General features: G+C 41.0%; 1 protein-coding gene across 3 annotated transcripts in view; it reads right to left on the bottom strand.

The window, feature by feature from the left end:
* NEDD9 (neural precursor cell expressed, developmentally down-regulated 9) overlaps positions 1–12,219 on the bottom strand; it is a 169,898-nt gene that overhangs the window by 40,944 nt on the left and 116,735 nt on the right. The window contains exon 1 of one of the 3 annotated variants that reach the window (XM_016118788.2): positions 2,216–2,419. The exons of 1 other annotated variant lie outside the window; for it this stretch is intronic. Coding sequence is in view for 1 of the 2 variants with exons in the window: in XM_016118786.2 (XP_015974272.2) it covers positions 2,216–2,227 (12 nt within the window). In the remaining variant the exon portion in view is untranslated. Of the gene's footprint in view, positions 1–2,215; positions 2,420–12,219 lie in introns of those variants that run through there. One more of the 3 variants, XM_016118786.2, reaches the window with a different exon arrangement.

Here is a 12,219-nt window from a genome sequence, read left to right as displayed (position 1 = left end):
CAATCCTGTATTGTCATGGTAAGTCTTAAGAAATGTTATTGATCACTTCTTTACCTTTGTGTCATCTCCTCTACTTAAAATTATAAAATCTTCTCCTTAAATAAAATTATCTATTATTAACAAGAGAGAAAATGGGCTTTATAAGAAAGGGGAAGTAGATTGCTTTGGCTCTTGGTTCATTTTGTAGTCAACACAAGATGTCAATCTGTCATTTGGTCAGTTAGAGAATTCAGGACCTTTGCTGGTGAAGGAATCCACAAGCTAATACAATCATGTATTTACCTCAATTGGTAGGGTATTCAACACTGGTAAGACCTGGCAGAGAGGCAGGTTTTCTTTGTGAGGGCCAGTTGAAATTTATATAATCTGTTGCCATGACGTTTTCTTTCCATAAGAGTAAAACTAAACATGATGAAGACACTGAATAAAAGTGACTTTAGACTGTCACTTTTGTCACTTTCTAGACTGCAACATTCGATATTAATTTCAGCCCTTTGTACTTTCCAATAATAAATTTATGAACAAATTATCTTTATTTTCTTTTGCAAGCTGTTTTTATTAACTAAAGGCATTCTACAATAGGGAGAAGAGAGACAAAGACTCAATGCAGGCTAAATAACATGTAAGTCCTATCACTACTCTAAATAAGGAAACTGAAAATTCAGGTGAACTAGTTCAAGGTGAACTATCCTGCCAGATAGGAGGATTTGTTTCTGGTTGCACCTTGAAGTCAAATATTAAGAATCTTCAAGATTATCCATTCCTCTGATCTTTCCTATTGAGGCAGATAACAGAAAGCCGATAGTAGAGTGATAACTGATACCTATGTCTTCAGACAGGTTTAACCTTTTCAAGGAGAACTATAACTCATACCTTATAAACAAAGGCTTTCAACAGTTAGATTTAGGGCTTTGAATTAAGATTTATAACTTTCCAAGAAATGATTTATCACTGAGGTTAGCCAGTGGCTAATAGCCATAACCAAGTATTTACAACAGCACATTAAAAAAGGATGGGCCAGTTGAAGTGTACAGATGAAACTTAGTGGATTTCATTAACCAATGTCACCATATAAATAAATAAGTAAGTAAGTAAATAGATAATTCGGCAAGAAAGCGAAGTAGCTCCCAGCTACCACAATATGAAGTTCACAGAAGTAATACAAATTGTCAATCCAAAAGCATAGCCACCTTGCGAGAATTCATTTTAATAATAACACTTTTATTCAAAAGCACTAATACTAGTGTCTATTCTAGAATAGAAGCATTCATCCTTTAAGGAAAATCCACACCCAATTCATTGCAATCTGCTCTGTACAGTGTCCATGGAAACTCCTTGCCTCCTCTCTGGGGGTGACTTAAAATGGTATATGCTGAGCAAGTTATAATCCTTTTGCCAAGAATAAACACACAAATGGTGCAAAATGGATGGGAAAATTATGCTGCCGAAGTGTCATGGCACTCTGTAAGCTTCAGGAGACAATAAATTCACCTGAGCCTTCAGAACTTCAGTCCATTCAAGCGCCAATAAAAACGTTTTCACGAAATGGCAAATACACATTTGTTCTTACAACCAACGTCATTTAAGGATATAAAAATTCTCATCATCAGCCGTATACCACCTGTGACTTTTAATTTCTACCACCAAAAGTACACATGGCAAACTGCTTCCCGGACGAAACGCTTAAAGCAAAGGCTGAAAACTGTTTTAAGAGCCAGTCTGAGAGACTCAGCAGTTCTGATTCCACTCTTAGTACAGCTCCCCGGCTACCTCCAGACATTGGAGGCCAGGCTGGGGGGACCCGCGAAAACTTGAGCTAATGCTTGCTCCACTTTAAGTAGATTAGACACCCTCTGATCTACAGTGGCCGCCACAGATCGGCTCTAAGACGAATTCCCCAAAACTTTCAGTGGAGATGGACCTCAGCGTGCTGTGAACTCCCAGAGTGGGTCTTAGCAACTGGGTCTCTGCCTGCCTGTTTGCATGCCAAATTCAGTGACTGAAACCCATCTCAGAATTCTCTCGGGCATACAAGGCGTCCCTGCACAGGAGCTGTCACAATAGGACACACACGCGCGCGCACACACACTCTCTCTCTCATTCCTCTCTCTCTCTCTTCGCGCTCTCTCTCTCTCTCTCTCTCTCTCTCTCTCTCTCTCTCTCTCTCTCTCTCTCCCCCGCCCCCCGAAACCTTATGTAAAAGGCCCTCTCTTACCTTATACTTCATCTCGGCAGCGGTGAACTGAGTCGTTTTCCTACACTAGTTAGACTGCATTAAGCACTGGTGTGCCCGCGCCTCCATCGAGTGTAGTGCTAAATGAAAGTGAGAACGTCCTGGGCTAAGGCCGATTTTGCAGTCCTTTTGCGCGGAGCTGCGACACGGATATGCTCCAAAGCCTCTGAGCTCACTGCTTTGATTGAGACGGGACCATCACGCACTGTATTTGCATACCCTCCTGTCATTGGCTAGTAGGCCAAGGTAATGCGATGCTCCGCCCAGCTCTTAACTTCTGAAAACCGACAAAGAACTTGTAATATGATCATTTATTTTACATTATCAGAAAGGTTGGAAAATAAAACAAAGTGGGGAACTGTTCCCAATTTTATCCTGCCCCCAAAAAACCTGGGAAAAGGAGGTAAATTTTTCTTTTAAAGATTAACCTATGTTTTAAAGAAATAGAATGCACATGCAGTCTGACAATCGTGCTTCCTGTGACCTAGCAACTACTTCATAAACCCATTTCATTTCAAAGCCATTCACTTCTCAATCTTTACATGAAACGAATTCTGGGGAACAAAAGGTTTTCTGTCTCCCTGCCCTTTTTTACTAACTACCCCTGCTGATATCTCTCTCTCTCTCCTCTCTTCCCTCCCTCTCCTTTTTTGTGGCTGTTTGCTTTTTTTGTTCTTTTCAGTGTTCAAAGTACTTGCGACATTAGTCTGCAAGGAGCCAGAATATAATTCTCCCTCAGTCAAAAAGAACTCCCTAGCCCAGGCACCAGGGTGCCCTGGCCAGCTTCTCGCTAGAGCCTCACAGAATTGAGTGTCAGCCACATTCAACGACTTTCTCTGGCTTTGCTGAGGATAATGGTTAGATGTGACCCCTCAGATGGGGCTGGCTAGTGCACACCCTATATATCATCACTGTCTACAGAATACTGTGTTCTTTGATGGCTGGCATTTCTAGCTCCAGCTTTGAATACTGCAGTTTTTCTTTCTGACCTCTCTCCTGAAGGTGACCCATTAACCCACCAACACTTATTATCCAGGGAACAAAAAGATGCCTACTGTTTGATGAGACTGCTTAAAAAGACCCATCTCTCCACAGTGAAGCACAGGACATTTGGTTCAGCTTCATGATTTCTGTAGAGAAAGACATCACCCAGGAGAGGACAGAAATGGTTACTTTTAGCAACTTTCCTGAAGGATAGAGAGGTGAGGGGAAAATTCCCTCTAACTGGGCCTCAGGATTCAGAAGTGGTGAGTGCAGACAATAGCTGTCCAGCTGTCCCTGAGTGGGATGGACTCCAACCAGACTACACGACTTAGATGGAAAAATCAGCCCTTATTTTTTTCCCAGCCAAGTTGGACCAAAATCAGTTTGATTTGTCCCCCACCCTTCCCATTCTCAATGGATTAAAATTACTTTTAAGATCTAAGCAAAAAGATTAGGAGAACAGCTGCCTTACAAAAGTAGTTTCCAGATCCAGGGCTCACGGTTTAGTTCGAAATTTAATGTGGCACCTATTCCCTGGACATGACCCCAGGCGGTCATAATGAGGTTGACACACTGGTTGAGGCATTCACTAGGTCTTGCTATTCCTCATTTAGCCTTAGAGTGAAAATGAGCCTGAGTGATTCTGGAAGGTCTTTCTGAACTCAAGCGAAGCATGAAAAATACTGCACTGCAAAGATATTCCTAACAGTCCCACAGACTTATGGGAGAGCCTTTAGTTTGCAGGAAATTGTTTTTTGGTGTCTGCCTGAGTTAGTCAAAGGCCTTCCCATCTGTAAGATGAGTCTCGTGGCCTCCAGGAGATCTAGATAACATTCCTTTGGCTTCCTAAGCAGGAAAGCTGAATCCTCCTTCTGTTTTGTTTGATGAGTACCTTTGAGTAGTGAACACTATCTCACCCCATTTTAATGCTTTCAAAACAGTTTCCCAATACAGAAGCTAGGGCTTTTTGTCATTTCATTCTCTACTAGAAAGCTTAATTCACATCAAGTGGCCGTCCCACTTTCCTGTTTCTGTCCTGTACAGTAAGACAGTTAAAATCCGCCTGACATTCATTTCAAGGTAGTTTGGGCCATTGTATTGTTAGTTTTATAAAGAAAAGCCCAAGGATGTTGAAGGCAGTTAAGCCTGTGTTAGAAGCTCAACAAATTTCTTAACTTTCTAATTTTGGTGTCGTGAAGTATAAGATAGAAAAACTAATAATGTCTACCTGCCAAGACTATAATAAAGATTATTTGAGATAATGTAGATAGATAGTAACAGTGCATGGCATATAGTAAGACCTTAATAAGTGGTTATTATTATTATTTTAATATTAAATTTATTATATGTTACTTTTTACTATATTGTATAGTATTAATATTAAATATCGAGTAAATAATATTAATATTTAATTATTTGATTAATTAGAACTGTTGTCACTATTAGACTGTGAACGATGTTAAAAGTGTGGTAGGAATTCAGGGGAAGGGAGAGGAATCCCTTCATTTGTGTGCCATCCATTCACAGGGCAGCTTTCTAATTTAAGAAATATCAATTGAGCACCTACTATGTGCCAGGTACTGTTCTGGGTGGGAAGGATACAACAGCAGCCCAGGCAAGGTCTTACCCTCATGGAGCTTACAATCTAGTGGGAGTGGGGGACAATAATTAAATGAATATATAGTATAAATTTGGAGTGATAAATGCCATTAATAAAAATTAAGCAGAGAAAATTACTAGAAGAAAACAGGCCAGGATGTGGGGCGGGGGTGGTCTTATTTTAGAAAGAGTGGTCAGGTAAGACCTTCTGTGGAGGTAATGTTGAAGCAGAAGTCTGAGTAACATGAGAGATACCCTTAAATATCTGGGAAAGAACATTCTCGATAGAGGATGTGGCCAATGGATAGGGCTTGAGGAATAATGAGCTTGGTATGTTTAAGAGCAGTGAGTAGTCCATACACCCCATGAAGGCACACCCAGGGAAGGGGTGAAGAGGACAAGCTCAGAGAGATAGGTGGTAGCAGTTTGGGCTTTCTCTTGAATGTGACAGGAAGTCACTGATGCATTTAGAGCAGGGAATGATGTGATCTGTTTCCCTTTTTTTACCTTTTGTTTAAACACTCAAGGATAGCAGGTTATTAATTAAAATATTGAGCTCTGGTTTTAATGCAGTTTATATAATAATGCAGGTAGTAATTACATTATTAACATCATCCAGAATTTTTCCTTCAAAATCTTTTGGGGAAACACAAATTCTCTCAATGAACAGTGAAACAAGCTTCTCCTCATCTATTACCTGAGATTTGGGAAGTAAAAATACCTTTTAAACTGTGCCATATAAATGCTGCTGATTGATTTGTAGAGTTGTTCTAGTACTCCCACAGGCTAAAATGGGATCCAACCCTACCCTATGCTCACCAGCACTCTCTTACCCTGTCAATCTTGCCACCTGCCTGTTTGTCTGCCAAAGGCTCTGTCTCCTCAGACACTCGCTAGAGCAGGCAGGAGCAAAGGAAATGGCATTGAATATCATCCAACAATTTCCAGCTGCCACTGGGCACTAGCATGGATACTGCAAAAAATCAAGATGATGTTAGAATGAAGAGATTCACTCTTTTGTCCACAACCATGTGGCTGCCGTCTAAGAGTGAAGGACAAACAGAGCATATGAGGACAGGAAGTGACCTTGGGAGTCTAGTTCGGCCCTTCATATAGAGGACAAAGACACTGTGCAGAGAGCGAACACACTTACAGGCTCTCCCACCTCCCCTTACCCCGGCTTAGATCAGAACAACAGTCAATACTTCAGGTCAGTCCTCTATCTCTTGTCTGGCTTAGTCCAGTCATTCTTTATAGTGTCTCTGCCCGAGATCTCTTCCTGCTACCACATTGCTACTTGTTTAATTTCTAGAGCACAGAGCCAATCACATTACTGCTATGTTTAAAAACCCCTAGGAGCACCTCAATGCCTTTAAAAACAAAATATGCACACTTTGGCATAGACTATATCTGAGCTCACCCTCTCTTTCTGGCCTCATCTCCCATGATCTCCTCTCTCCACATCCCACACATTCTAGCTACAAGCAGGGTGTGTGTGTGAGGGGTGGGGAGGCAACTCACTAAATCCAACACTCACTTATACCATTTTGACTTTGCACAGATGAGTCCCTCTGCAGAAGTTTTCCTCCCTTCACTCCTCTGCTATCAAGCCTAGCCCGAATACTGACTTGTTTGTACTTACATGTCAACAACTCTCACCCTGCTCACCTCGCCCTTTCAGAACTAATTCCTCCTTCTCTTTACTATACCACCATTGTACTTGGAATATTACCCAAGTACTTGGTATTATTACCAAGTACTTGGGTATTATTACCAAGCTCTTCCATGCTGTATCTTAATGATTTATTGACGTCTGTTTCCCCAGCTTCGAGGTGAGCTCCAGGGGTACGGGGTACCATTTTGTTCAACACCATGTCCCCTGCAGGCTTATACCTTACAGGCGTTTAAATGCTTGCTGAATGAATGATTAAGAGGATAAATGTGACTTCAAAGAATGTGTGCTATCTGGAGGTTCTGTCTGATACCCATGAAGGGAATGGGAAGGACTTATATTTGAGGGCAGCAGTGCAGTTTACACTTATTAGAAGTGGAGCTAAGATGTACTTTTTCAGAATCAAGTTGAATCCTGTTGTCATTTCTGGCTCTTGGACAGGGGTCAGTTCTTGGCTTGTGAGCACCTGTTTTTATATGACCTATGAGCTAAGAGCTACCTTTTTAAATGGAAGAAATCAAAAGAAGAATATTATTTTATGACATGTGAAAATTATGTGAAATTTAAATTTAAGTGTCTGTAAATATTTATTGGAACACAGGCACCCAATCATTTATGCATTGTCTTTTGAGCTGCAATGTCAGGCATGTGTAGGTTGTATCAGAAGTAGTAAAAAATGTATGCAAAGCTAAAAAAAAAGTATTATCTGGCCTTCCACAGAAGAAGTCTGCCGATCTGTGCTTTAGAATAGTGCAAAATACATCCATCCCTGAGTTCAGACTAAAGCATCCACAGAGAAACAATTTAGAAATACCTATTACAGGGCCATGTTTTACCATTTCTAATTTGATATCATTTTTTAAAAAAGTCTACATATACCAAAGTTATTTCAAAAAATAATCTGAGGCAGCAACTTTTCAATTCTACATGTCTCCAGAAACCTCTCAAAACAGAGATGAGCCATTGAGAGTTTTCTTTAATCTAACTGGCCCCTGGTTCATTTCATCTCAATTGAAACCATCCCTGATTCCAGGTACTGTATTAGATATTCGCAAACCTTATTTCATTTAATATTCTTTTTATATAACAACCCTGTGAGGTAGGTTGTAGTGTTCTAGTTTTACATGTAACAAAACTGAGACTTGGAGAGATTCTACACCTGGTACAAAGTTATGGACAGGCGAGTGGCAGCTCTGATACTGAATGCAGGCTTTCTGGCTCCTGAGACTGCGGTGTGTTATACTACCCAAGGCTTCCTCTGGGTGCCTTTGTTGTCTGAGTCTCCATTTGTAAGATAGCGTCTAATACCCTAGTGGGACTAAGTCTAACAAAGTATTCTTCTCAAGCTGTGACTAGGGATAAGAGTGTGCCTACAAACAAATACACCTCTCACTTGTACTTTCAGGTCTATATATATGTTGTCCCTCTTTCCTAGACTGTCCTTCTTGCATCATTCTGCTTACTTATATCCTATCTTTCCCCCAGTTTGAACTCTATTTATTTCATTAAACCTTTTCTAGAAAATCTCTCCATTGTTCATATTCCCTGAAACACCCTCTGTGTCTCTCTTATCACCCATGGCCACAGCACTCCCCAAATCTGACCTCCTTAAAAAACAATCTTGAATGCTGAGACTTCTCCCATTCAAGCTGGATTTAGTGGGCCTGGTGTGAGGCCTTAGAATTTACATATTCAAAAGATTCTATGATTCTGTATCCAGTTTTATGTGTGTAGCATATCATTTAGTGCTTAGTTATTGCATTGTACTGTTTCACCTGTGAGAGGTTCTTCTCCACAATAAGATCTTAAATAACTTGTAGAAGGAGATCCTAGCTTTTCTTCAGCTGTATCCCCTCTGCACGTAAGCAGCTAACTGAATGTCATCTTACATTTTCTCAAAGGCCTGTGTCTTGTCCATGCATTCCGCCTTTACTGACATCAACATGGAAAACGTAAATCGCTTTCAGCAGGCAGGGGAAAGAACAGCTTTCATTCTAGGCAATAGCCTTCTTTTATCTGTTGAGCAGATCAAACTCTAGGAATGAATGAAAGTATACTACTGGAGAAAAGCTCCAAGAACAGTCTTTAATGCTTGCTTCTTAATGTGCTATGGAATGGACCTTTCATTCATTTCCTTTGCTAATATTTTGGCACAAGAGACCTCATGAAGGCCATCCATCCCCCATGCTTTTTAACTACAGTGTAACCATGTCCTAGGAATAAACTCTGTTTTCTGAAAGATTTGTTAAAGGCATTGTTTAAAAATATTTGTTGCTGCAGATGGAGGGTGGTGTTTATTAAAAAGACTCGTTGACTCATGATTTCTGAATTACTTCTAATTTTGTTCCTCCCTGACTTATTTCTTATTTTTACTCAATGATGAGCCACCTGCGGTGGGGTGTGGCGCTAAACAACAGAGATTAGAAATGATTCCTCTAGATCTCTGTTTCCTGCATGACATGCTGGATTCCCACATTGTGAAGACTTTACGAGGTCTCATTGACCCCTTCACTCAGCCAAATTTATAAGTGTGTTGTTATTACTATCCTTTTAAAAATCCACCACCCTCTTTTCCCAACCTCAGTACCACTGCTTTCTGCCTTTCATCTCACACTCTTTGAGGTGGCTTTAATCTTTCCAAAGGTAAAGTACCAAAACTGAGTGCCTTAGGTCCCTCTCAGTCCTTGATTAACCATGAATGAATACATGTAATACTGTGCTACAAGAACCCAGCGAATCCCTGTAAATGAGATGATTGTGGGCAATACTTTGACTTGATTTTTGAAAAACTGTGCAATTGTGAAATTTTTGATGCTATACATATACATATACATATACATGCACATACACATACACATACATGTACATATATAATAGTGTTATTATAACTTTGGAATACTTAATTATTACCTTTTTTCTCCAAAGAACTAAACAATGTAACAGATTAAATTACACATTAAGCAAATTCACTCAACTCCAGTGAAATATGACAAGCAATCGTGAGGCTCCATTTTGGCACTTAGTATTTTCTTCATATAAACAATTTGGGGGAGTTCATTTGTGGGTGAAATTATATGAAAAATTAGAAACACATAATAAAGGATTAGGTTTATTTATCTTTACAAATGTGCAAAGTTTAAATTTCTACCATTTGTATGTATCCTGCTGGGCCCAGGAATGAAGTTTAGTGGAACGAAAGGAGTTTAATAGTAAACTTGTGCAGACTGCCTGGCAAAAGCTTTCTCCTGTTTTCTCTAGCCATGAGGTGTTCTGTTATTGAATGTTTTAGTTTGTCCAAATAAACAATTGTTATATGAAACTGTCATAGAAATCTCTTCTGCTGGTAGAAACTTTAGACTGTGGATTTTTGCAAAGGTCAAGGTGATCTGTCAAGACCAAATACACAGGAATTCCATAACTGGAAGGAGAATGGTCTTCTACTCTTTCCAAAGACACTGCCCAACACAATAATAGTGCTATATAATATTTATTAAATAAGAAGGAACAAAGGCAGCATGTTCTTTCTTGTTAACGTTTGTTCTTCCTTTATATATTCTTAAATTGGAAACATCTTCCTGACCCCTCTTCACATATATATTATCACTGTAGATATACTATGACATGGTAACATGACCTAATATGCTAGCACTTTGCAGCCCCCTTCCCATTCTCCACTTTTTGCTACTGTCTACGTGGACTAAACAAAGAAGCTAACGGACTATGTGACCTAAATTCCTGCATGGGACTGAATGTTCTGTTTTCAATCTACTCCCAAGCTTTACCATTCTCCAGACACTCTGGCTGCTAAAGGTTACCTTCCACGTCCAGCATCCTGTATAACTCTAGTGTGGAGGTGGGGTGGAAAAGAATAGGGGAACATGGGAGTGGGTATTTTAAACGCCAAAATACCACTTTCCTGGAGACACTGGGTAAACCATTTCTTTGCACTTGGAGACGTATTCCCCTTCTGGGGAATGTGAGCCTATAAGAGCCCAGCTGACCCAGTTCTCCAAGGAAGCCTGCCTCCTGTTCCTCCGTGCTCTCCTCAGCTGAGGCTAGAGAGTTGTCCAGCAGGCCCCGTCCCAGGGCATCTGGCCTGTCTGGCTGGCCCAGGCAGCCGCCAGCTGGTACTGATGAGCGAGTAAAAGGAATCTGAGTAATGCAGGGCCTGGGGTTGGGTAGGGGGTGGCAAGATGAGAGGAATGTGGTATGGGGACACAGCACACCCGGCATTGTTAAATACAAGCTTTTGAAGAGTTTGATTCATTTTAGAAAGCAAACAAAATGCTCCAGCTATCAGCAATCTTTTATTTTGTCTGCCAGAGGAATGCTTTTCCAGCGTGGGCCAGAGACTGGGCACTTGCAGAGACACCAGCATCCACCCTTGACTTGCTGTGTGGAGAGTAGACAGCACATTCCATTCTGCCCACTGAAGCTGAGAAATAAAGAGCGGCTCCCTTCTTTATAAGAAAAACCGAAGGGGATCTCTGCTAATGAGCATGCACCAGGACTTTAAGGCTTACTCACTCACAACCACTGAGGTTTACAGATGTTAAGTATAAGTTCCCTTAATTTGCTTAGGTCCTGGCACCCTGTGATTTCAGACTAGACGGTGTAGACAAGGGTTGTTGCGAGGATTTTCTTGAGCTTCATTGCCTGCAGTTCTTATGACTCATGCTTTAATCAGCCTTTGGAGCTTCTGGTCTTCAGAAAGGTAGAGGGTTGGGAGAAGAAGCAAGGCTTATGCCCTTTCTTAAAAGATAGGGGCCACATGTTCTGCAGCTTTCAATTTTGCCATCTCAAAAAATTGCTCTATATTTTCAAAAGCCATCTCTTGTACAATTCTGGGAATCGGGGGTGTGTGGGGGGTGGGGGATTAAAAAACACAGAGCTGTCTGTGCTTTTTAATCCCCACTCTCAAGTCTACTCTGGGACTCCGCTCTCCAACCCTCCCTTCTCTCATTTGCACCCCCAATCTTTCACATCCTGCTCTCTACAAGTACATTCATGTCTTCCTTGTCCAGAATACAGATCCACAGTTCCTTGTTCAAAAACCTGGAGCCCAGACAAGTTGTGGAATTCAGACTATTTTAGATTTTAGAAACAGATTTAACATCCATACTACAGACTGCAAAACCAGTGGTACCCGGGCCAGCATCCCATACGCAAACTCGCTCATATTTCAGCAGATGAATGTACCGAGAGTCATACCAAGCGAAGTAAATGAAGAATATGTATCACTTTAGGCCAAGCCTGGTCAAGTTTTACTGCCAAATGAGTTTTGAAAGCACTATAGACTTTTATACTTTATAACAGCAGGTAAGCGTGGGCCACCAATACACTTTCCAGTCCTTCGGTACCTTTTCTTTGCCACCTCTGTTTCCCTCAACATCAAACCAAGTGCTCCCTCTCTTTCACTTGCCAAACCAGAGGGTGAACAGAGTCCTGGCCTCCCACTCAGGCCTCCTCACTGCTGCTGCTGCCATCCACTCAACTGACCACCATGCAGGCCAGCGCTTCTCAAGCTCTGCACTGTAAATTACCAGTGTTTTCCATTCTCCATCCATCCTGAACCACTAGTTTTGTAAACTACAGGTTTTCCCCACTATCCGAAAGCAGAGCATTCCTACGGAATCCTTTGTAACCTGAAATGGTATATAACTTAGAAGTGATAATCTTAGGGCACATCTTGCTAATTGATGCACAAAATACATGGAGTTAAAGCCCAGAT

The sequence above is a fragment of the Rousettus aegyptiacus genome, unplaced genomic scaffold (genome assembly GCF_014176215.1).
Source record: "Rousettus aegyptiacus isolate mRouAeg1 unplaced genomic scaffold, mRouAeg1.p scaffold_m13_p_1, whole genome shotgun sequence".
Lineage (NCBI taxonomy): Eukaryota > Metazoa > Chordata > Mammalia > Chiroptera > Pteropodidae > Rousettus > Rousettus aegyptiacus.
This window is presented reverse-complemented; position numbering and strand designations above follow the sequence as displayed.